The sequence below is a fragment of the Pan troglodytes genome, chromosome 2 (assembly GCF_028858775.2).
Source record: "Pan troglodytes isolate AG18354 chromosome 2, NHGRI_mPanTro3-v2.0_pri, whole genome shotgun sequence".
Taxonomy (NCBI): domain Eukaryota; kingdom Metazoa; phylum Chordata; class Mammalia; order Primates; family Hominidae; genus Pan; species Pan troglodytes.
This window is the reverse complement of record NC_086015.1, coordinates 141,871,417-141,898,238: the sequence shown is the minus strand read 5'-3', so window position 1 is coordinate 141,898,238 and position 26,822 is coordinate 141,871,417. Positions and strand designations below refer to the sequence as shown.

General features: G+C 38.7%; 1 protein-coding gene across 6 annotated transcripts in view; it reads left to right on the top strand.

Moving 5' to 3' along the window:
• The window catches only part of PIK3CB (phosphatidylinositol-4,5-bisphosphate 3-kinase catalytic subunit beta), a 182,120-nt gene that overhangs the window by 151,279 nt on the left and 4,019 nt on the right, over positions 1-26,822 (top strand). For all 6 annotated transcript variants that reach the window (XM_016942047.3, XM_016942048.3, XM_063806265.1 and 3 more), the window contains 5 exons: positions 67-245; positions 1,083-1,192; positions 2,824-2,902; positions 19,672-19,839; positions 20,846-20,969. In XM_016942047.3, coding sequence (XP_016797536.1) covers positions 67-245; positions 1,083-1,192; positions 2,824-2,902; positions 19,672-19,839; positions 20,846-20,969 — 660 coding nt within the window. The remainder of the gene's footprint in view (positions 1-66; positions 246-1,082; positions 1,193-2,823; positions 2,903-19,671; positions 19,840-20,845; positions 20,970-26,822) is intronic.

The window sequence follows — 26,822 nt, the reverse complement described above, 5'->3', positions numbered from 1 at the left end:
GATATGATCACATGATATATTACTTTTAGTCAAATGAATTTTTGGTGTGGGGAACTTATTTTTCAGGTTGAAGCACTCAATAAGTTAAAAACTTTAAATAGTTTAATCAAACTGAATGCCGTGAAGTTAAACAGAGCCAAAGGGAAGGAGGCCATGCATACCTGTTTAAAACAGAGTGCTTACCGGGAAGCCCTCTCTGACCTGCAGTCACCCCTGAACCCATGTGTTATCCTCTCAGAACTCTAGTAAGTGACTGTGCTTTGCGCAGTGAATCTCCTATGAATAGCAAGCAGAAAGTCACTGCCTTATGGGAGTAGTAGGGCCAGCTGTCAGCCTCAGGAGGTAGAATATAATTAAGGAAGGAAAATCTTAAAAGTTCTCCGAGGCTATGCTTATATTCAATAGGATGTATGCTTATCAGCTAAACTTACCAGTGGATTTAGTGAAAGTTATTACAAATGAATTTATATTTCAATTATATGTAATTAAATTTATTTTCTATATTACTGATTTTTAAGAGTTGACAATCCTAATAAGCAAAATGTTGCAAACTGTAGTAAATTATTTACTGATTGATTTTCCTATTTTAAAATGAGATCTTGTCTTGAGTGAATTTGGCAACTTATTTCTCACTTTCTCATTCCCTACAAAAGTAATAATGGAAAATAATAGTCTATATTCAGTATATTATCAGTATTCAAATGAATCCCTTGTTAAGAAATCAAGAATGGTCTCAAAATAGTTCTAATTTTAATCCAATGATTTGTTCTAATTTTTTATTCACTAAATGTAATAATGTAAAGTTAAGCAAATAAAAGGAAACGAGAGAAGGAATGTTAAGTGGAGAAGGTGAGAAGGGCCAATCTTAGGTTTTGAGTCCAGCCTATCTGGCATTAGTATATGCCACCCAAGGCTGTCCTCATGGTTGCTTTTCTACCAAGTGGAACTCTTCTAAGTCTGACTCTTCTGCAGACCTGACAGGAATAGGTGAGGAGTTTTCCCAAGCCTAGTATATAGTGGTAAAATTATAATCTTCTGTATCATTACACTTAAGTTGACTAATTTTCCCCACTTGATTTCAGTGTTGAAAAGTGCAAATACATGGATTCCAAAATGAAGCCTTTGTGGCTGGTATACAATAACAAGGTATTTGGTGAGGATTCAGTTGGAGTGATTTTTAAAAATGGTGATGGTAAGTACTGAGATTTTTAACATCAAATTTCTTAGAATTTTTCATTTGTTGCCATTTTGCTTTATCTGAAAGGTGATGTGTAGTGTAAGTGTGTAACAATTTGCAGCCAGGAAGGTAGCTATTAATGGTCCTAAAGTCAAGTTGAACATGTCCTAAATGCCTTTTTTTTCCCCCTCTTATAAAATGATTTATACCATTCACTTAAATATACTGTCCTAATGAACCTTCTTTTATTTCCCCCTACAAAATACAAAACGCGCCTACTCCTTTGATTAAAAAGCTTATGAAATACAAGATATTATTTTTACTTTTTTTTTTTTTTTTTGAGACAGGGTCTCACTGTCACCCAGCCTGGAGTACAATGGCACGATCTTGGCTCACTGAAACCTCCACCTCCCAGGCCCAAGTGATCATCCTACCTCAGCCCCCAGAGTAGCTGGAACTACAGGCACACACCACCACACCTGGTTCACTTTTTGTATTTTTTGTAAAGATGGGGTTTCACCATGTTGACCAGGCTGGTATTGAACTCCTGAGCTCAAGTGATTCACCCACCCCGGCCTTTCAAAGTGCTGGGATTACAAGCATGAGCCACCGTGCCCAGGCAAGGATATTTTCAGTAATATATTCATACATCTTGTTTCAGTGATAGCAATATTGATTTTGCTGCCATAGTTTTGTATTTTGATGGAAGTACCTAACAGACCCAAAATGTGTAAAGGAAATGCCTCTGAAGTAATCATACCAGCCAATAGGCAGTGGTGACTTGTTAGTTATGTGACTACAAACAAGGCACAGAAAACTGATTGAGCTTCAGGTTTTTCATATCCTTGAGAATTATAGCATCTGTATGTCAGGGTTATTAAAAGGAATTGAGATAACATAAGCAAATGTGCTTATCAGAATATGTGCTTACAACTTAAAAATAACTCATAGGGTTTTGCTAAACATTTAATGTCACTTGACCATACAAATGTCATTATGTGGATGTCACTAGTTTCATGTGCTCTCTTCCCTGAAAATACCCTTAGACATGATAATAAATTGAACCATTACAGTTTTGTGACCTTGTGATGCAGTTACTTACGTGATTCTTAAGAACTCTCCGTATAGTGGTAAAAGCAAGCAAGAAGGAAAAAATTACCCATGTAATTAATGTAATACACATACAGTGTAATACAAACAGTATTACAGCATACAATTAGTACCCCTGAACCCATGTGTTATCCTCTCGGACCTCTAGTAAGTGACTGTGCTTTGCGCAGTGACTCTCCTGTGAATAGCAAGCAGAAAGTCACTGCCTTATGGGAGTAGTAGGGCCAGCTGTCAGCCTTGGGAAGTAGAATATAATTAAGGAAGGAAAATCTTAAAAGTTCTCCGAGGCTATGCTTATATTCAATAGGATGTAACTTACACATGGCAAACAATTTTAAAAATCTTTTAATTTAATGTCTGAAATAATGTCACAGGGACATGCTATCCAAAGAGTGTAATATTTGTTATAAAATTAGTGAAAATATTAGCACAGAGTTTGTTAATGTTTTTAGTTAATTCTGAGTTAGTCTTGAATTAATGAGTTACAGGGCATAAAAGGAAAAGCACTTGTAATGAAGCAGTTTGTTTTCCCTTAGATTTACGACAGGATATGTTGACACTCCAAATGTTGCGCTTGATGGATTTACTCTGGAAAGAAGCTGGTTTGGATCTTCGGTGAGATCTAGTCTTTTTTTTTTTTTCAGTCTAATGTCTTCCCATAGCAAAAATATCTAGAATTTCTTGTTAATTCCTTCCCTCTTGTTCTTATTTTTAGTTGTCGTTCATAATAATATTTATATAGCACTTGAGAATGTACTTTCAAATATGTTGTCTTGCCTAAACTTTTTCAGTTTAAAACTACACATGTTACTGAAATTCCAGAAAGAAGGAATAGGTTTGAACTTTAATAAGGCTTGGACAGACAGCCAGAATTACATTCCAACCTATGGTGTTGAAAGATGTACTGTGGGTCATGGCAATGACAAGGCCAGAGAAAGTCCTGTGCCTTTTTATACTTAGTCCAGGGACATTGATTTCTCTACCTACCAAGGGAAAAGAGAGGAAAAAGTTTAGGTGCATTCTCAGGTTTTTAGCTTGCCACCATCAATAGGGGTAGATAGTGAGCAGAAGAGGTTTGTGGTGTCGTGACAGAAAAAAGGAAACATAAAATCAAGCCTCAGACTGGGAATCGTATTCACAATGAACAGAACAAGGGGTAAATATTTAAAGAGCCCATGGAAGTGAACATAAGGAAAAGATGTGAAAAGGCATTTTATAAAAAGTACAAAAACAAACTAATAGGCATGTTGGCACACACCTGTAATCCCAGCACTTTGGGAGACCAAAGCGGGCAGATCACTTGAGGTCAGGAGTTTGAGACCAGCCTGGCCCACATGGTGAAACCCTGTCTCTTCTAAAAATACAAAAGTTAGCCAGGCGTGGAGCACATGCCCGTACTCCCAGCTACTCTGGTGGCTGAGGCATGAGAATTGCTTAAACCCGGGAAGTGGAGGTTGCAGGGAACAGAGATTGCACCACTACACTCCAGCCTGGATGACAAAGTGAGACTCTGTCTCAAAAAAAAAAAACTAACATGAAAATTGTCAGTTCCAATTAAGAAGTACAGATTATAAGAACAATTGGGCCGTGCATGGTGGCTCACTCCTGTAATCCTAGCCCTTTGGGAGGCTGAGGCAGGTGGATTGCCTGAGGTCCCGAGTTCATGACCAGCCTGGCCAACATGGTGAAATCCAGCTCTACTAAAAATACAAAAAATTAGTAGGGTGTGGTGGCAGGAGCCTGTAATCCCAGCTACTCGGGAGGCTGAGGCAGGAGAATTGCTTGAACCTGAGAGGCGGAGGTTGCGGTGAGCAAGATCGTGCCACTGCATTCCAGTCAGGGCAACAAGAGCGAAACTTTGTCTCAAAAAATTTAAAAAAAAAAGAACAACTGGATATCCTAACAAAGATTTTCTTAAATGATAATCCAGTCTAGGGTGCTATTGAAGCAACAAAAACACAGGTATTTTTATATACTATTATAAATTAATATAAACCTTAATGTATGAAGTTTATTTATACTCTTTATATCCAGTATTTCCACAATTTACCTTAAAATTGGAATTGTAGACAGAGATTTATACACAAAGATATAGTCCAGTTCATCAGTGTTTTCAAATTTATTACCACATTTTTTTATAACATCCTCTTGTAATTTTAAAATCTGTGCTATGCTGTGTCTAATATTTTTCTTCTTCCTCTTTTTTTTTTTTTTGAGACAGTCTCGCTCTGTCACCCAGGCTGGAGTGCAGTGGTGCGATCTCGGCTCACTGCAGCCTCCGCCTCCTGAGTTCAAGCGATTCTCCTGCCTCAGCCTCGCGAGTAGCTGGGGTTACAGGCACCCGCCACCACCCCCGGCTAATTTTTGTATTTTTAGTAGAGATGGGGTTTCGCCATGTTTGTCAGGCTGGTCTCAAACTCCTGACCTTGTGATCTGCCTGCCTTGGGCTCCCAAAGTGCTGGAATTACAGGCGTGAGTCGCCGCCCCCGGTCTTTTCTTCTTTTTATGTGCAGTTATTGTCAGTTATTATTAGAGATTTGCTTCCTTATTAGTATGGTTTCAGCTGGGCTTCTAATTTTGTTGATTTTTTTGTTTCCTACTTTATCAGTTATTACTTTTTTTTTTTTTTTTTTTTTTACTTTTGTGTTTATTCTGTTCTCATTTTTTAAAATGAACTCTTGGCTGGGTGCAGTGGCTTACGCCTGTAATCCCAGCACTTTGGGAAGCCAAGGTGGATCACTTTCGCTCAGGAGTTTGAGACCAGCCTGGGCAACATGGTGAAACCCTGTCTCTACAATAATAATAATAATAATAATAATAATAATAATAATTAGCCAGGCATGTTGGCATGTGCCTATAGTCCCAGCTACTTGGGAGCTGAGGAGGGAGGATTTCTTGAGCCCAGGAGGTCAAGGCTGCAGTGAGCCAAGATCACGCTACTGCACTTCAGCTTGTGTGACAAAGTGAGACCCTAATCTCAAAAAAGAAAAAAAAGAACTCTTAACTTTTAAAATGGAAATATTTATGTACTTTCATAATATATCAAACAGTATATAAATTCTAAATATTTCATAATTTCTATTTTTATCTTATTGACTCCTGAACTATTTAAAATTACAGCTGGATACAGTGGCTCTTGCTTGTAATCCTAATATTTTGGAAGGCCAAGGTGAGAGGATCGCTTGAACCCGGGAGTTCAAGACTATCCTGGGCAACAGAGCAAGACCCTATCTCAGTAAATAAATAGATAAATACATAAATAAAATTTAATTTCCAAAGGCATACTTTTTTGTTCTCTTTATGATTTCTAATTTTATTGTGTTGTTATTGTATCAAGTATATGTTCAGATCTGTATTCTCATTAAACTTCAGTTTTGATTTGTCACTTCGTAGGTATGTTACAACCTCCTATTATAATTGACATTTGTTATTGCCTGCCTGAAATCTTGTCAGTTTTCATTTATCTTGATCTTATATTTGTTTTTTCTTTTTTTGTTTGTTTGTTTTTTGAGTCAGAGTCTTACTCTGTCACCCAGGCTGGAGTGTAGTGGCAGGATCTCAGCTCACTGCAATCTCTGCCTCCTGGGTTCAAGCAATTCTCATACCTCAGCCTCCCGAGTAGCTGGGATTACAGGCACGGGTCACCAGGCTTGGTTAATTTTTGTATTTTTAGTAGAGACGAGGTTTCACCATGTTGGCCAGGCTGGTCTCGAACTACTGGCCTCAAGCGTTGATCTTATATTTGTAAATCTATACAAGGTTTGATTTCTTTTAGCTTCTGTGCCCTCCTTTATCATTAAGAAATATGCCTCTTAATCCCTAGTAATTTTGTTTTAGTCTGTTTTGTCCAAAATTGACATTTGTATACCAGCTTATTTTGGTTAGTATTTACCTTTGTATCTTTTATTTTTAACTTTTATTTCATTTTATATTATATTTGTCTCCTGTAAATAGCATATAGCTGAATTTTTTTGTGAGGATGGATTTACTCCAATATGAATGTATTTTATTAGGAAATTTTAATTGTTTATTGTGATTACTATATACTTATTTATTTCTACTATCTTATTGTATGTTTTATATTTACATCCTTGTTTTTGTCCTTTTTCTCATTTATTTCCTTTTATTGGATTGATAGGGGTTTTAAATTTTCATTTTCCCTTTCTATAAAATACTTTTTAAATTCTTACTTATTAAAAAAATTTTTTTTAGAGATGGAGTCTCACTGTTACCCAGGCTTGAGTGCACTGGCATGATCATAGCTCACTGCTGCCACAAACTCCTTGGTAACACAATCCTAGCTCACTGCAGCCACAAACTCCTGGGTAGCAGAATCATAGCTCACTACAGTCACAAACTACTGGGTACCAGCAATCCTCTCACCTCAGCTTCTTGAGTAGCTAGGACTACAGGCACATGCCACCATGCGTGTAATCCCAAGCACTTTGGGATTCAAAATTTTTTTTGAGAGACAGAGTCTCACTATGTTGCTGTCTCTGGTCTCAAACTCCTGGCCTCAAGCGATCCTCCCACCTCAGTCTTCCAAGTATCTGGGATTACAGACATGTGCCACCATACCCAGCTCTTATATAGAATCTTTATATACTATATTATTTATTTTAGGGAATATTCTTAAGTTTTTAAACTGCATATTTGATTTAACAAATTTTTTTTTTTTGAAACGGGAGTTTCCCTCTTGTTGCCCAGGCCAGAGTGCAATGGCACGATCTCGGCTCACTGCAACCTCTGCCTCCCGGGTTCAAGTGATTCTCCTGCCTCAGCCTCCCGAGTAGCTGGGATTATAGGAATGTGCCACCATGCCTGGCTAATTTTGTAGTTTTAGTAAGACGGGGTTTCTCCATGTTGGTCAGGCTGGTCTTGAACTCCCGACTTCAGGTGATCTGCCCACCTTGGCCTCCCAAAGTATTGGGATTACAGGCATGAGTCACCGCGCCCAGCCAGATTTAACAAATTCCAAAATTAATCCATAACTTAGCCCTCTTCTTGATCATTATAGGTACTTTAGGATAAATTCTACCACTTATATTTCAACTAATATTTAACAACTCCTTATATTATTCGTTACAGTGAATTTTTACTAGAATTTCTTGTATACAATTTTAAATATTTCTTTATTCACCATTGCTTTTTGTACCATACTCCCTCACTCCGGGTTTTGTCTGAAAATGAATTTATATTACCCTCAATCTTGAGTAAGGCTGGGCACGGTGGCTCACGCCTGTAACCCAGCACTTTGAGAGGCCAAGGTGGGTGGATCACCTGAGATCAGTAGTTCAAGACCAGCCTGACAAACATGGTGATACCCCGTCTCTACTAAAAATACAAAATTAGTGAGGCATGGTGGCACATCCCTGTAATCCCAGCTACTCGGGAGGCTGAGGCAGGAGAATCTCTTGAACCCAGGAAGGGGAGGTTGCAGTGAGCAGAGATGGCACCATTGCACACTCCAGCCTGGGCAACAAGAGCGAAACTCCATCTCAAAAAAAAAAAAAAAAAAATCTTGCATAATAGTTTAGCTGGGTATGGAGTTTTTGTTTACTATTATTGGGATACAGTATAATTGTCATATCACAATTCACTGGTTTAGAGTGTACATTTCAGTGGTTATATGCATTTTCTGAGTTGTGCAACCATCACCACAATTAATTTTACAACATTTTTATCAACCCTTCAAAAACCCTGCACTCCTTAGCTGTTACCCCCAACCCCCTCCCTGAAACCACTCCAATTCTAGGCAACCACTAATTAATGGTCTATAGATGTACCTTTTTTGGACATTTTATATAAATGGAAACACAATATGGGGCCTTTGTCGCTGGCTTCTTTCTCTAAGCGTAATGGCTTCAAAGTGTATTCATGTTTTAACAGTAACCAGTATTTCATTTCATTGTCAAACAATATTCTTTTGCAAGGATGTGCCACATTTTATTTATCCATACATCAGTTAATGAATATTTTGGTTGGTTTCACTATTTTGCTATTACAATAACTGCTATAAAACTATACATAGATAAATGTACACAGTTAATGCTATAAACATTTGTGTACAACTTTTGAGTCAATCTGTGTTTTAAATTCTTTTGGTAAATACCTAGGATTAAAATTACTGGAACTGATGTTAACTTTATGTTCAACTTTTTGAGAAACTATCAAACTGTTTCCCACACAGCTGCATCATTTTACATTCCAACCAGCAATGTACAAAGGTTCCAATTTCTCTTCATTCTCACCAACACTTGTTATTGTCCATCTTTTTTTATTATAGCCACCCTAGTAGGTTTGAGGTGTTATCTCATTGTGGATTTAATTTGCATTTTCCCAATGACTAATGTTGTTGAGCAGCTTTTCATGTGCTTGTTGGTTATTTCTATACCTTTTTTGGTGAAATGTCCATTTAGATCCTCTGCTCATTTGTAAATTGGGTTATTTGTCTTTTTATTGTTAAGTTATAAGAATTCTTTATATATTTTATATACTAGACCCTTCTTAGATAAATTATTTGCAAATATGTTTTTCTGGTTGTTTGTTCACTTTAATTTTTAAATAGTGTGTGTGGTAGGAATCCAACTTTATTCTTTTCCATTTAGATGTATAGTTGTCTCAGCACCATTTGTTGAAAAGATTATTCTTTCTTCATTGAATTATCTTGGCATCTATGTCAAAAATCAGTTGATTGTACATGTGAAGGTTTTTTCCTGAACTCTAAGTTCAATTCTCTATGTCTGTCCCTATGTATAGTTTTGATTACTGTAAATTAATAATAAGTTTTGAAACCAGGAAGAATGAATCCTCCAACCTTTGTTCTTTCTCTCTTTTCATTTATCTGGGATTGTGTTAATTTTTCCTTTGTTTCTGAATAAGAATTTTGCTACTTGATAGGTTTTCTTTCAGCATGTCTAATATGTCATCCCACTTTCTTCTGGCTTCCCTGGTTTCTCATGAGAAATCGGCTGTTAATCTTATTTAAGATCCTTGTAAGTGATGGGTCACATCTCTCTTGTTCCTTTCAAGATTCTCTTTATTTTTGGCTCTTGACAGTTCGATTATAATATGCCTACTTCTATTAGAGTTTATTCTACTTTGAATTAATTGAGCATCCTGGACATATATATTATTGTTTTTCATAAAATTTGGGGAGTTTCCAGCCATAATTTTTTCATATATTTTTTCTGCCTCTCTCTCTCATCTCCTTCTTAAACGCCATTATGCATTTATTGCTTTGCTTGGTGGTGTTCTACAGGTCTCTAAGGCTCTGTTCTTTTTTCTTCATTATTTTTTCTTTTGTTTCTCTGATTGGATAATTGACCTATCCTCAAGTTTGCCAATTTTTTATTATGCTCATATCTGCTGTTGTGTCTACCTGGCGAATTTTAAAATTTCAGTTATTACCCTTTTCAACTCTGGAATTTCTGTTTGATTCATTTAAATAATATCTATCTATTGATAGTCTTCCTTTGTTGATACATCATTCTCACAGTTGTTTTGTTTTGTTTTGTTTTGAGATAGGGTCTTGCGCTGTCACCCAGGCTGGAGTGCAGTGGCGCGGTCTCGGCTCACTGACACCTCCACCTCCCAGGTTCAAACGATTCTCCACCTCAGCCTCCCAAGTAGCTGGGACAATGACAAGCGGCCACTACAACTCCCGGCTAATTTTTGTACTTTTAGTAGAGACAGGGTTTCATCACGTTGGCCAGGCTGGTCTTGAACTCCTGACCTCAGGTGATCCACCTGCCTCGGCCTCCCAAAGTGCTGGGATTACAGGTGTGAGCCACCACCCCCAACCTTATAGTTCTTTAAACATGGTTTCCTTTAGTTCTTTGAACATGTTTAAAATAGGGATTTTTAAATCTTTGTGTAATAAGTTGAAAATTTGATTTTCCTGAAGGACTGTTTCATTGAATGCATTTTTCCTGTATGTGTGCCATGCTTTTTTGTTTCTTTGTATGTCACATACTTTTTGCCAAAAACTGTTCACTTTAAATAATTTTACAACTCTGAAACTCAGATTCCTTCTCCCTTCAGGATTTGTCGTTGTGGCTGTTTGTTTATTTTAGTGACTTTTTTGAACTAATTATGTAAAGTTTATATTTTTTGTCATGTGTGGTCACTGATGTCTTTACTTAGTTTATTGGTCAGCTAATGGTTGACCTGATTTTCTTAAATGCCTGGAATCCACCCCTCTTCCAGTCTGCTGAGGCACTTTATGCACATGTTGGGTCATGCCTTCAACAGTCAGCCTGGTGGTTCAGAACTGTGCCTTAGCCCTAACTTTCTGCTTTCACAAAGCCTCAAAGTTAGCCATAGTTGAGAGCCAGGGCTTTGTAAGCTCTTTCCTTTGCATGTACACAGACCTGGGAATCCACAATAGTATCCATGCACACGGCCTTCTAGATTCCTACCAGTAATTTTGGAGCTTTTCAATGCACCATATGGACATGTAATTACCTACCTTTTCCTTTTAAGCTTTCAGTTAGCTTGTTGGTTCCCCCAACTGTTATTTACCCCCAAGACAGCTACAATGTTAAACAGATGCCTCTGAGTATTTTTGAGAAACTCCCCAGGAAAAAGGCAGTTCATGCTAGGTGAGGTCTGAGTCAGGTCAAATAAACATAGTATTGTAAGTGGGATCTTCCTGGAAACTACCAGAGAGGCCAAAGAATGACAGTTCTGTGGGAATCAGGCTTTGAAGGAGCTCCAACTTCATTTTTCTTTCCTCTAGTGGCTGTCAGACATGCATTCACCATGATTGTGGGCTATTTGTTGTCAAGGCTACCACATAACTGGGAAGGGGGTTGGGACTAGGCCATGGTAAAACAAAACAGATTCAAGTTGGGGGGTGTGTGTGTGTACATGTGTGTGTACGTGTGTGTGTGTGTTTTAAATACTTATTGGATTGCTGCAAGCCTTTGTTTTATTTTCAGAACTCTAAAATAGTTGATTTCAACAATTTTTGTCAGTATTCTTGTTGCTTTTATGGAGAAGTAGATATTCAGAGTTTGATATCATTTGGCTATAGAAGTTTGAAATCCAAATTGACTGCTTTCCTCAGAAGCCTTGAGGATATTATTCATTTGTCTTCTAGTCTCGGTTTTTAAAAAGTCTGTTCTCAGTCTAGTTATTGGTTCTTTGTAAGTAATGTCTTTTTTACACCTTAGTGCATCAAAAAGTTTCTCTTTGCCTTTGTCTGCAGTACAATCTGCGTGTGTATTTCTTTTATTTCTTTTTTTATCACCATTTTCATTGTGCCTTTTCAAAGAAGTCACATCTTTTAGTTTCTAAAAACTTTGAACATTTCCTTCAGTATTGCAGTTCTCCCACTCTCATTGTCTTTTTCTGCAGCTCTAGTAGATTTATATTAAACTTTCCTGTTCTCTCCTTTATGTCTCTTAACCTTCCATATTTTCTGTCTTTTCATATCTTATCATTATAACAGTTTTACTCAAGTCTCTGTGTGCTCTGGCGTTGAGACCAGGCTGAGTCTTTTCATATCTTTATGTGACTTTCTTAGTAATTTCCTATTCTTTTCCAGTTCATTAATTATCTCTGCAACAATGTTTACTCTCCTGTATTGTATTTTTTTTCTGCTTAGACTTTCTATTCTTTTTCATCTCTTTCTCTCTCTCTTTTTTTTTTTTTTTTCCAACGGAGTCTCACTCTGTCACCCAGGCTGGAGTGCAGTGGTACGATCTTGGCTAACTGCAATCTCCACCTCCCAGGTTCAAGCGATTCTCCTGCCTCAGCCTCCCCAGTAGCTGGGATTACAGGAACCCGCCACCACGCCCGGCTAATTTTTGTATTTTTAGTAGAGGCAGGGTTTCACCATGTTGGCCAGGCTGGTCTTGAACTGTTGACCTCAGGTGATCCGCCTGGCTCCATCTCCCAGGTCAAAGTGCTGGGATTACAGGCGTGAGCCACCACGCCCAGCCTAAAGTCTCTTTCAGATTGTTCTTTTTTAGTTCTTGGGATATTACTTTTTCATTTATCGGCGTGACTTTATTCATTTCCTTATATAGTTAATAATACTCAGTTTTGAATTCATTATTGATGGATAATTATGTTTTCTGTAAAGGTCCTTTGGTCCCTGGGTTGTGAGTGGATCTCTAAAAATGAGTTTGTATTTTGTTTGAGCTGTTGCCAAAGGCCTGTACACACAATCAGCCAGTTTTTATGTTAACTCCCTGCCTTCAGACCATCACACCTCATAGATAGTTTATATTTAGATCTCATAAGAGAGTGTGGGAAGGCTTGAAGTTTTGCACTTACATGAAACTTTTTTTTTTCTTGCCTACCCAGTTTCTGGGGTAGATGGGAAACTTTCATGCCACATCATCTGATCAATGAAAAGATATTTCGAGTTCCAGTCCTCCCAGACCTCAGCTTTGTGTAGTGTGGGATATGATGAGGTTCCTCTTCAAATAATCTGATCAATCTTTTATTCGTTAATTTATAGAACCCCCCCACTTTTTTTCTCCTTTTTCTCCTTTTTTTTCCTTTTTGCCTTTGTTAGATCCCCAGGCACACCACAGTACCAAGCGTTATCAGTACCAGCTCACATTCCTTTCCTTATTTAGAAAGAGGACTAACTTTCTAGCTCATTACAGACACCCCTTCCCCTTTCTCTCCACTTTTTCTTCATGTGCCCACCCTATCTAAAAAAATTCAGATGTTTAGCCAACCAGGATTAGTTTAGATTGTACAACCCAACCCCAGCCAATGGGGAAAGAATGCAGAGGCAGGACTTGCGTCAGGAATAAAGGCTGTCGTGCCCCTTTGTTCAGGTGTGCTCTCATGGCAACTGGCCAAAGAGGCACCCCTCTACGCAGAAGTAAAATTGCTTTGCTAAGAATCCTTTGTTCAAGTGTTCAGTTTCCTTAGGATTTTGAGTGTTATTCCTAACAGTTCTTTGTCGGGTCCAGATCCTACCTCATGGGCCTAAGTCTGTGACTGTTTTTGGTGGGCATTGAAATGTCAGCCAAGTCTAACTTCCTGAGCCACTGCTGTGAGAAATCTCTATTTTTGGAACCTAGAGGTCTTTTTTTCTTTCTTTTTTAACCACACCTATTTATAAAACCTTTGGACTTCATCATTTTTTTAATGTGATTTAGTATCTGCAACAACCTTAGTCTACAAGGTTGCTGGAAACGGTTAGACTTGTGATCGACTTTGTTCCTGCAAGATTATAATATCTCCTGATGAATTTCTTAAGTTTCAGTTATAGTCTGTTGATTATGAAACATATGTGTATATATATCTTTAAAACTTGCAACCCTTGCTGTTTATTGACTGAACCAGGCATTGTATTAAGTTCTTCTCGTAAGTAATATCGTATAGGCTTACAACTCTATGGGGCTATGTTATTTCTTTTTAACACATTAAAAATTAAAATGCTAGAGATTTTAAACAAAGGTTACAGAAATATTAAATGGCAGAGCTAAATTCAAATCCAGGACTGTCAGACTCTAAATTAATGTCTGTTTATTATTTTACCAGTCTGGCTAAGTGAGAAAATAATGAGGTAAGACATGTCTAGTACTACTCTTTGTTTATCAGAGTATAATGGTGCCTAAAATACCTAAATTTCCTTTTTTTTAAAAAAAGAAATAATTTTTTATTTTTAGGTTTTTCCAAGTTACACTTTCCAGTAGTGTAAAGGTAGAAAGAGCAATTTGGGATTGTAGCTGTGATTAGAATAAAGAAAAGAGATCATAATTCATCTAAAAAGGACACTGTGGCTACTACAGGTGACAGATTTTTTTCTTTTAAATTAGGAGGAATTTCTGATGCAGCTGTGTAAAAATAGAATTAGTAGCTTTGAATAGGTAGCTAGTTTTTCAAACACTCATAAGGTATACTGCATAGATAAGAGGAATAGATCATTAGAATAAACTGTCTGCTTGAGGACCATAAACCCAGTTGGACCTGGGCTACCTGTTTTTGTAAATGAAATTTTATTGGCACACAGCCACTTGGTTACATATTATGTATGGCTGCTTTTGTGCTGCAACTGCAGAGTTGAGTGTTTAGTCTGTAGTGCCTAAAATATTTATTATCTGGCTCATTCTGGGAAGAGTTTACCAGCTCCTCCTATATAAAGTAAGCCCCCAGGAATATGTTTTTACTTGACTGATCCCACAAAAAAGGAGGGAAACTTTAAGCTGAAGTTTAGTAACTCATTTGTTCTTTCCAAGGTTAGCACAGAAGCTACACAGTGGTCTCCTTTGCTAATTAGTAGATTCAGGCCATATCATGAGCTTCATTTAGTTATGAAAAGCTAAGCTAAAGACTGTTTCCTGGCATTCTTAGTTCCATCAGCCTAATTGAAAACCCCAACCAAGTTATTCTCTCTTAGTTTTGATTTTATTTATCTAAATGTAAAGCACATTTAGCATCAAATGAAGTTCATTGTGACCTCAGACAATGGGAGGCACCCACATGTGGGAGTGCTGGAAATAAACCTAGTGTCTAGCTGATGGGAAGCATTGTGTGAAGAAAAAGGAACTTGTCTGTCCAGTGAGATCTTTGCTGACTTTTTGTACTTTGACCCCATGTTTTTAAAAAATGAAGGACTTTAATTTTTTTTTAAGTTCATTTCCAAACTGATACCTTTTTCTCACCAAAACTTTTTTACTGTTTCTATAAATATATGTGCTCCAATGTTTCTATTTTGTTTGTTTTTTCTTTCGGCCAGCTGTTTAGGTTAAAGTGGGTCACGTAGCACACACTCTTTTAAGGTCAATCCCAAATCTTGAGGTACCTTCTGTACATTACTGTTTTAGTACTTGTAACAGTGCCATGTTTGCATGAATGAAAATACATATTGCTCATTTTCATTTTTCTATGATGTTCCAAAATACTCTTTTGATACCTTTCATGTCAGCTTAGATCATTTGTAAGACATTGATGTGTTAGGACTCCCTGACCTCCTTTGGTGAAGAAGTAATAAGCAAACCTTATAGGCTGGCTACATGTAAACCTATCTGGCCGTGGGTAGATTTGCCAGTCCTCTGCACACCCCCACTCTACCCCAACAAATACATGTGAAATCAATTTTTTGACAGTTGCCTCCATTAAGACTTCATATCTGAATTACACTAATGGAGTTTACATTTTACATCCCCCCCCCTTTTTTTTTTTTTTTTGAGACAGGGTCTCACTGTATCACCCCAGCTGGAGTGCAGTAGCACAATCATGGTTCACGGCAACCTCAACTCCTTGGGCTCAGGTGATCTTCCATCTCAGCCTCCTGAGTAGCTGCCACAGGCACCTGTCATCACACCTGGCTAATTTTTTTTACTTTTTGTAGAGACAAAGTTTCACCATGTTGCCCAGGCTGGTCTTAAACTCCTTGACTCAAGCAGTCCGCCCACCTTGGCCTCCCAAAGTGCTAGGATTACAGGCGTGAGCCACCGCACCTGGCCTACTTCCCTTTTAAGAGACCTATACAAAAGTTATTTAATGATAGTGGTGTCAGCATCTCAGAGGGTTGGAGGAAGAAGGTGGAAATAATGCAAGCATTAGGTAAAAGATTTAAACTTTTCTCCTTTGGAAGCCATGGCTAAGGTACTACTCAGACTTTGGTCATTGTGTCAGAGTCAGAATCAGAGATAAGAAAGATAAATACCACATAATATCACTCATAAGTAGAAGCTAAATAATATATACACATAGAAGCGGGGTGTGGGTTGATGGGTAGTGGGGACTTAGAGGGATGGCATGGGTGGTTGATGGCAGGTTGCTTGGTGAGTACAATGTGTGTTGCTACAGTGATGGATGCACTGAAGGCCCTGACTTCACCACAGTGCAATATATCAATGTAGCAAAATTGCACTTCTACCCCATGAATATATACAAGTTGTAAAACAAATTTTTAAAGCCAGATAACTTGCTATATACCTGTTTAGAGTAAGGATATGGAGCTGCCATCCCCGTGTTGTAGAATTTATTTCATTTTTAAATGTTTGATTTAGTGTGAAAGGTAACAGATTGCTACTTCAGTCAGAGAGTCTGAGAAAGGAGGGTAAACATTACTGAAATTGTAGTCTTGGCCTTTGTAAGAAGTGTAGAAGTTGAGTGCAGAGGGTACCTAGGTGAGATGATTAGGGCTCCAAGAGTTTGTCCCCAGCTTGACTTCTGTCAAACTCTCTGAGAAGGATGTTTTTTCCTTCTCATTGTGAACATTCTACCCTCAAGGCACTGAAAGCTTTCATCGTTGCCTGCTTTTGAAAAGGAAGTTATTGGACTTCTGCCTACCTTGGCTGCAACTGGAGTGAGAGGAGATGCAGGAAAGTGAGAAAGTGCACTTTAACCTGGCAGTGTTTGCTTTACATGTGTTATGTCATGATAAGAATAAGGGGTCTCATTAAAAACATTAATGCTGCATTAGGAGAATGCTTCATTCTCTTATTTTGTATTTTGACAGTTCTGCCCCCAACCTCATTTTGCTAGAACTAGAAAAGTGCTTTTATTATTATTTTTTTCTGAGATGGAGTTTTGCTCTTGTTGCCCAGGCTGGAGTGCAATGGTGCAATCTCAGCTCGCTGTAACCTCTGCCTCCTGGGTTCAAGCAATTCTCCTGCCTCAGCCTCCTGAGTAGCTGGGATTACAGGTGCCTGCCACCATGCCTGGCTAATTTTTTGTATTTTTAGTAGACACAGGGTTTCAGCTTGTTGGCCAGGCTGGTCTCGAACCCCTGATCTCAGGTGATCCACCTGCCTCGGCCACCCAAAGTGCTGGGATTACAGGCATGAGCCACCGTGCCCGGATGAAAAGTGCTTTTAAAAAAGCATACCCCGTCTCTACTAAAAATACAAAAAAAAAAATTAGCCAGACATGGTGGCAGGCGCCTGTAGTCCCAGCTACTCGGGAGGCTGAGGCAGGATAATGACGTGAACCCGGGAGGTGGAGCTCGCAGTGAGCCGAGATTGCGCCACTGCACTCCAGCCTGGGCGACAGAGCGAGACTCTGTCTCAAAAAATAAATAAATAAATAAATAAATAAATAAATAAAAATAAATAAAAAAGCATAAAATAATTCAATTTTTTGAAGGAGTTTTAGAAACTGTTTAATTTTAGAAACTATCTGATTGTGATACATGCTAACACACTCATATACTCCCTCCTCCCCACAACACACACACAGCCTCTCTTTGTCACTCATAAAGTCCTTCGGAAGCTTTCTCAGTGCTTTTAGGAGTATGACAGAAGTCCTTACATGGCCAACAGGAACCTGCATGGTCTTTTCACCACTTACTGTGTCTTCCTCATCTTTCTGTTGTGCTCCCCCTTGTGCTCTCCTCCAGCCCTGCTGTCATTCCTCCACACGGAAGTCTTTTTTTTTTTTTTTTTTTTTTGAGACAGAGTCTCGCTCTGTCGCCAGGCTGGAGTGCAGTGGCGCAATCTCGGCTTACTGCAACCTCCGCCTCCTGGGTTCAAGCGATTCTCCTGCCTCAGCCCCCCAAGTAGCTGGGACTATAGGAGCACACCACCACGTCCAGCTAATTTTTGTATTTTTAGTAGAGACAGGGTTTCACCATGTTGGCCAGATCTGCTGACCTGGTCGTGATCTCCTGACCTTGTGATCCGCCCACGTTGGTCTCCCAAAGTGCTGGGATTACAGGTGTGAGCCACCGCACCCGGCCAGGAAGTCTTTTTTGACTCCTGCCATGTTCTCCTGGCACTTCTTCCTTATACAGAGATCACACATGCACATTGTACATTTGCTTAGTGAGTGTAGGGACTGCTGCTCTGGTTTTCTTGTTTGTTTGTTTGTTTGTTGCTTATTTCTGTATCACCAGGATCTAACACAATGCTTGGTTAGCTGTACCCGAGTATTTACTGAGTGCATGAATTCCATCCATTGTATTTTCTGTAGCTACCTGATCTTTATTTGAACCTTTCAAGATATCTCATTCCATTTTGGTGTTCTTATTATAATAGAAATTAGAGAAAATATTTGCAACCAAAATGAGAAAAAGGTAATATTAATATACAAAGAGCTCATATAAGTTACTGAAGAAAATGTCTAAAGCCCTAATAAATAGGCAAAGAATGTAAATAGCTAAGTCACAAAAGAAATCTTAGAATGCTTAAAAGATCCAGGTGCAATGGTTCATGCCTGTAATCCCAACACTTTAGGAGGCCAAGGCAGTAGGATCACTTGAAGCCAGGAGTTACAAGCTTTAGCAACAAAGCAAGACCTCATCTCTACAAAAAACAAAAAAATAAAAAAACTAGCCAGGCGTAGTGGCACTCACCTGTAGTCCCAGCTATTCTGGAGCCAAAGGAGGGAGGATTGCCTTGAGCCCAGGGATTTGACGCTATGGTGAGCTATGATCGTGTCACTGCACTCAGCCTGGGCAATAAAGAGACACACTGACTCTTAAAAAAAAATGGCCAAAAGAGATCTGAGAATAATTATCTTTACTAGGCATCAAATAAGTGCAAATCAAAGCAAACTGCCACCTATTAATTGAGCAAAACATTTAATTGATAATCTATTTTTCAGAATGTATTGGTCTAGTTAGAATATCAATTCTTATCTTTCTGACAGATGACTAGTCCTTTGTAAATACCCAGTCACCTCTTTTCAGTTAAAGTTGCTGTCTCCAAGGAGTTTGCAATCTAATTGGGGAGGTAAAATCTCAACTCAAGAAATGAGAAGTCAGCATGAAAACCCACTGATGTCGTATTGCTTTTGCTGCTCTGATGTGGTGGCTCACGCCTGTAATCCCAGCACTTTGGGAGGCTGGGGTGAGAGGATCACTTGAACCCAGGAGTTCAAGAGCAGCCTGGGTAACATGGCCAAACCCTGTGTCAAAAAAAGTTTTTAAAAATTAGCCCGGCATGGTGGCACATGCCTGTAGTCCCAGCTACTCAGGAGGCTGAGGTGAGAGGATGGCTGGAGGCTGGCAAGTAGAGGCTGTAATGAACTGAGATGGTGCCACCAGAAGGACGGAGTTTCCCTTAACCAAGATAATATGTATAGTGGCTAGTGTGGCACATGGCACTTACTGGGTATTCCATAAAGAGTAGTTTATTTCCCCAAAATGTAGAGTAAGAGTGAAAGACTTTGATCCAATGTACTTCTGTCCACCTACACAAGCAAATAGAATGTTTCACCAGAATAATTAGACAAAAAATTTTATATGTAATTGTCACATTGGAATACTTGTAAATTACTCCTTCTGTTGGCCAAGAGATTTACTCCTTTGGTGGAACTTGTGTTTTTCCATATGACAATAATATAGTAATGGCAAGTATATCAATAATAATAAAACTTTTTTTAAAAAGTAAAGAGAAAATCTTACCAAATCAATGTTTCATTTTAAGGAAAATATGACTCTATGCCCATTTTTTTCCTTCCAGGATGTTGCCTTATGGCTGTTTAGCAACAGGAGATCGCTCTGGCCTCATTGAAGTTGTGAGCACCTCTGAAACAATTGCTGACATTCAGCTGAACAGTAGCAATGTGGCTGCTGCAGCAGCCTTCAACAAAGATGCCCTTCTGAACTGGCTTAAAGAATACAATTCTGGGTTAGTTTATTCTGTTTAATTATCATTTTTCTGTACAAACAGCCAAACAAATACTATATGCTCCCAATAGAAGTCAGCAGTGTGTTAGAGGAAATATTAGTGTTTTTTATCTATTGCTTCATTTCTTGTTAGAACAAAATGACACATAGCCCTTCGTAAAGTCTTGTAAATGGTGAATGTTGAATTCTACTTTATCTAAATCAAATTTTGGAGCCCTGCAGTAAAGTTACAATCTATGAATTTACGTATTTAAAGATAACATATTGAAGCCTTTGTTCAAGTGCATCAGCTTCTCTAATTATGTGAATATATGAACTTAAGTGAGTTTTTAATGAGTTGGTAGATTGTGATTTCTCCAAACTAAAAAATGCAATGCTTGGAATTATGGCTATGGTGTTAGAAAAGCACTAATATATAGGAAATAAAAGAACTTCACAGTGTGAGGGGGAAATGGTCTGCAAGTATTTTTGGCTAAAGACTTCAGAGTCAGACACATTTTATCGAGAACTTGTAATATGCAAATCAGTTTCCAAATTTTGATCTTAAGGCCTTGTCTCCAGGGAATCTCTATTACTTACTTCTAATTGAAATCAGTGACTTAAATGTTTGAAACTGCAGTGCTTAACTCTTAAACATGAAATTGTAGTCAGTCTTTGGTCAAAACTAACTAAAATGTTCCCAACCCCTAGCATGATCTAGCAAAGCCATGGTCTCTTCTAAGCACTGTGAACATGAGTCTACTCACAGCCCCACCGAAACACAGCTCCCAGGACGTTTGAATGTCTAAGGCCCAGTTATTTAATGTCTTTGAAGGCATCTCTCTCAGCCCAGCCCCTGTGAAGACCACCCACACTCCCCTTGGCTGATCCACATGTTCTCTCATACGGTTTTGGCAGCTCTGTGTTCTCCTCACAATTAAAAAGGAAACAGAGGTATGGTTTGGGTCTCACTCTACACGCTTGAAGGCTGAAAACCTTTTTTGCTTCTGTTCTTTTCTCTTGTTCAGGGATGACCTGGACCGAGCCATTGAGGAATTTACACTGTCCTGTGCTGGCTACTGTGTAGCTTCTTATGTCCTTGGGATTGGTGACAGACATAGTGACAACATCATGGTCAAAAAAACTGGCCAGGTGAGTTGCTCCTCAGGATCTGCCAAGGGCCTTAGTAATGCTATTTCTTATGTATAGCATAATCTCTTGTGCAACTCAGCCAGATTCTTTTGTGATTCTTAGTGTCATATCTTTGTCTTTACTTCAATTTCTCACTACCTCTCGTTTCATATATAGTCTACTACATGTATTCATTTGTTTGCTTGCTTGATGGTAAGCATTTATTTGTTTAAAAAATTACTAAAGGCTGGGCGTGGTGGCTCACGCCTGTAATCCCAGCACTTTGGGATCCCGAGCCGGCCGGATTACCTGAGGTCAGGAGTTTGAGACCAGCCTGGTCAACATGGCGAAACCCCGTCTCTACTAAAAATATAAAAATTAGCCAGGCATGGTGGCAGGCGCCTGTAATCCCAGCTACTAGGGAGACTGAGGCAGGAGAATCACTTGAACCTGGGAGACGGAGGTTGCAGTGAGCCGAGATCGCCTCACTGTGCTCCAGCCTGGGCAACAAGAGTGAAACTCCATCTCAAAAAAAAATTATTGAAAAATTTTTGTAGTTAAAGTGGCCTGTTCTTCAACATAAGAAATAGTATTTGGGATACATTTGTACCTAACAGAAGGAGCGGATGATGTACTGGATGTATTAAATTTAAAGATTACCAATGCTATTCATATCCTTTGCCCACTTTTTGATGGGGTTGTTTGTTTTTTTCTTGTAAATTTGTTTGAGTTCATTGTAGATTCTGGACATTAGCCATTTGTCAGATGAGTAGGTTGCGAAAATTTTCTCCCATTTTGTAGGTTGCCTGTTCACTCTGATGGTAGTTTCTTTTGCTGTGCAGAAGCTCTTTAGTTTAATTAGATCCCATTTGTCAATTTTGGCTTTTGTTGCCATTGCTTTTGGTGTTTTAGACATGAAGTCCTTGCCCATGCCTATGTCCTGAATGGTAATGCCTAAGTTTTCTTCTAGGGTTTTTATGGTTTTAGGTCTAACGTTTAAGTCTTTAATCCAAAAGAAGACATTTATGCAGCCAACAGACACATGAAAAAATGCTCATCATCACTGGCCGTCAGAGAAATGCAAATCAAAACCACAGTGGGATACCATCTCACACCAGTTAGAATGCCAATCATTAAAAAGTCAGGAAACAACAGGTGCTGGAGAGGATGTGGAGAAATAGGAACACTTTTACATTGTTGGTGGGACTGTAAACTAGTTCAACCATTGTGGAAGTCAGTGTGGCGATTCCTCAGGGATCTAGAACTAGAAATACCATTTGACCCAGCCATCCCATTACTGGGTATATACCCAAAGGACTATAAATCATGCTGCTATAAAGACACATGCACACGTATGTTTATTGCAGCACTATTCACAATAGCAAAGACTTGGAACCAACCCAAATGTCCAACAATGATAGACTGGATTAAGAAAATGTGGCACATATATACCATGGAATACTATGCAGCCATAAAAAAGGATGAGTTCATGTCCTTTGTAGGGACATGGATGAAATTGGAAATCATCATTCTCAGTAAACTATCACAAGGACAAAAAACCAAACACTGCATGTTCTCACTCATAGATGGGAATTGAACAATGAGAACACATGGACACAGGAAGGGGAACATCACACTCTGGGGACTGTTGTGGGGTGGGGGGAGGGGGGAGGGATAGCATTAGGAGATATACCTAATGTTAAATGACGAGTTAATGGGTGCAGCACACCAGCATGGCACATGTATACATATGTAACTAACCTGCACATTGTGCACATGTACCCTAAAACTTAAAAAAAAAAAAAAAAAATTACCAATGCTAAAAAAAAAAAAGTTGGGATGAACCCCACTTGAGTTATTTTCTCTTTTAGAACATCATACCTAATTATATATGGGAGAAGGGAGAACAGTCGTGTGAGTAATAGCATTCTGGGGTACCTAGGGAATCTAGACCGTGTTGTTTATAAAGTACTTAAGTTTTCAAATGAAAATTTCATTTTTCAGAGTGACATATTTGTAAACACTTTTTATGTTAAGCAAAAACAGATGAGATATCTTAGATAATTTTTCAGTTTAGCCCCCCTAGGAATTCCCACATTAGAGGCATACTAGAATGAAAATCTCTCTGGGTCACTGTGTGAACTTTGGTTCTATGAGGGACCCACAGTTTTGTATCTCCTTGGAAATCTGGATTAGTTCTGGCTTGGGCTTTGAGAGTTGATGTGGAATGAATTTGTAATGCACTATAATACATGAATGCACCATGTACGATTGAGGAATCTCGTGTCCATACTTAAAAGGAGTCCCTTGGACTTCCGGCCAATCACATTAAACACTTAGATTTATCTCCATTTTCTTCTTATACACCTCTAAAACAATAATAAGGAATTAAGAAATATATAAACTCAAGAAGTCAAAGATGATAGGAAAATAGGCCACAGTGGGTGAAACCTATTACCAGACTTCGGGGTGATAGAAAGTGAGATAGAGAAGTGGCAGTGACTTAGCAGAACTGAGAAAATAGAAAGTCATTACTTGTAAAGTGGTAGGCAAGTCCCATAAAAGCTCTGGAATCAGAGGCACCATGTATACTGTTCAAGGAGGGATACAGAAAGAGGCTGAAACAGAACTAGTTGGCAGCTTATATATGGAACAGTTAGGCACTTAAGTCCCCTTCCCTATGCCAAGAAGGAGACAGATTTATTCTCTGAAGAAACTGGTTCTGACTCAAGCACACTTATTTCTACAGAGACTACAAGAAAGGGTCCCATATTAAAAATGGAGATGGAGTGAAAGTTGGCGTAGTAAATGGTACAATCTGCAGCCACTTCCACTTGCTTTATTCTAAGAACAGTGGCAGCCAGATGTATAGTTGACCCTCATCAAAAGACTAGGTGATTCTATTCTAGAAATCTGATTGGTTGCATTGAAAAGTCCTGCAGATCTGACAGTTGAGATTTCTCCCTAGTTTCTACACAAGGAAGTCCACCAATCAACAAGCAAGCCTACCATGTACATAGAATTTTCATTCAGCTTTTTAGTGATTAATTGTTAAATATGAATGGTCAGCTAAGGATTAATATACTTTTAAAAAATGACAAAAATTGAATATGTTTATCATGTACGACATATTGTTTTGAAGTATGTCTTCATTGTGGACTTGATAAATTGAGCTGACCTGTGTGTTACCTCACATACTTATCTTTTTTTGTGATGATAACATTTAAAACCTAGTCTTTCAGCAGTTTTCAGGAATACAATATATTGTTGTTAACTATAGTTGCCATGTTGTAAGACAGATCTGTTGAACTTATTCCTCCTAAGTGAAATTTTGTATTATTTGACCAGTATCTCCCCAGCACCTGCAGCCACCATTCTACTCTCTACTGGATTAGCAGACATTTACCTCTACCATGAAAGATAGAAACCAAACAAGCAAAATAGGGAAGAAAAGAAAAGAACTCTGGGAAAACAGGGTAACTGCAGTAAACAGAGGGTGATTTTAAAAATCAAAGCAAAAAAATACATTGTATCTTTAAAGTAATAATAGGATTCTGTTTTTTACAATCAGCACATAGAGGTCTTGAAAATTAGAAATAGGAGCAAACAAAAAGTTAAAATAGAAATAGTGTAAATATTTTGTGGCAGGCATAGTTGTAAGTGCTTTATATATAATCTAATGCCTTCAGGCCTGATGACAACCTTATAGAGTGGCGGCAATAGCCCCATTTTACAAGTGAGGATATTAAGGCAACAGAGAGTAGACATATCAGGATTTTAACCCTGGCAGTTTGGCTCATATTCTTTTTTTTTAATCCACCATGCCTTAATATCTCCAAAAAATATGATAAATAGAGAAAAGATCCAGAAACAATAGAGACTTAGTCCAGGGAGGTATACTCTCAGCCTAATGGATATTCCAGAAAGAAGGAGAATGGCATGAACCTGGGAGGTGGAGCTTGCAGTAAGCTGAAATCACGCCACTGCACTCTAGCCTGGGCGACAGAGCGAGACTCCGTCTCAAAAAAAAAAAAAAAAAAAAGACGAGGAAAGAAGGGCACTTACTAAGCAAATAATATACTAAGACATTTCCCAGAGCCAATGTTCATGAATATCCAGTCAAAATAGCACAAAAATTTTCTGAGAACGGAAGAAAAACACCCTTACTAAGTACCTGCACTATGAAATTTCAGTGCATCATACGTAAAGAGAAAGTCTTAAAACTTTCCCAGAGACACAGCAGGCCACATACCAGAGTTTAGAAGTCAAAATGACTTGGCTCCTCAATAGCTACATTGGCAATTATAAGACAGTGCACATTAGCCTTCATAATTTTGAGGGAAAATGATTTCTAACCTAAAATTCGATAACCAAACTTTTTTTTTTTTTCTGAGACGGAGACTTGCTCTGTCGCCCAGGCTGGAGTGCAGTGGCGTGATCCCGGCTCACTGCAGCCTCCGCCTCCTGGGTTCAAGTGATTCTCCTGCCTCAGCCTCTCCAGGCAGCTGGGGGACCACAGGCATGCGCCACCATGCCCAGTCAAGTATAAAGGGTAGAATGAAGACATTTTTCCAACTTGCAGGGTCACAAAACTTGTCACTCCTCTGCATCTTTTCTCAGAGGCTGCCAGAATAAGGACATCTACCAAAACAAGTGCCTAAACCAATAATTATCAAGTGGGGTGATTTTTCCCTCAGGGGACATTTGTTAATAAATGAAAACAGTTTTAGTTGTCATAACTGGGGGGTGGGGTAGTCTAGTGGATAGAGGCCAGGGATGCTGCTAAACACCCATACAGGACAGAACCCCATATCAAAGAATTATATGGCCTATGTCAGTGTGTGCCAGTATTGAGAAACCCTGGTCTCAACCAAAAGAGAATGTGATGTGGGACACAAAACGGGCTCCAAATGGGAGAAGAGGAAAGGGAAGGCCCAGGATGATGGCTCTGCAGCAACACCGGAGAACAACCAGCCCAGCTAGAAACCAGTAGATTATCTGACTGTCTGGAAAACAGTTTTGAAAATGATTTGTAGATTTGTTGTTGTTGTTTGATTTGTAGATTTTTAAGGAGAGTTTGGGAAGAATTAATGCTAAGGTCATAGAACACTAAGCTAAATGAATGAATGAATACATGCATACAGTTTTCTAAAGGAAAAAAGGTGAACATGTGAAAAATAAAAACACTGAATATTGATGTAACCAGAAATTATGACATAATGTGCCACAGTGTGTAGCATTATGTTAGCATAAAAGTACTAAATCTTTATCTTCCATAATAAGAATAGTAATATACAATTAGGGAGCAAAAATAAATATAAACATATTATTTAGAAAAATGGAGGCAGACACCAGGAAAAACACCTAGTGAGAAGAGTAAGAAGTTACCTCTAAAGAGTAGCACTCAATGTGGGGAGCTAGTAGGGCAAGGATGTACTTTTTTGTTGTTGTTGTTGTTGTTGTTGTTGAGACAGGGTCTTACTCTGTCACCCAGGCAAGAGTGTAGTGGCATCATCATGGCCCATTGCAGCCTCGACCTCCTAGGCTCAAGCAATTCCCCCACCTCACCCTCCTGAGTAGCTGGGACCACAGGTGTGTGCCACTATGCCTGACTAATTTTTTCCTTCATTTGTAGAGATGGGGTCTCGCTATGTTGCCTAGGCTGGCCTTGAACTCCTGGTCTCAAGTGATCCTCCTGCCTCAGCTTCCCAAAGTGCTGGGATTGCAGACATGAGTCACCACAACCAACCTGTACTCTTTTCTCGTTATGTTTTATAGAACTATTTGACTTTTTAAAAATCAGACATTTTAATTCTTTGGATGTATTTTTCTTTCTAAAGCGTCTCCTTTTCCACTAGATATCTACAGTTTAAT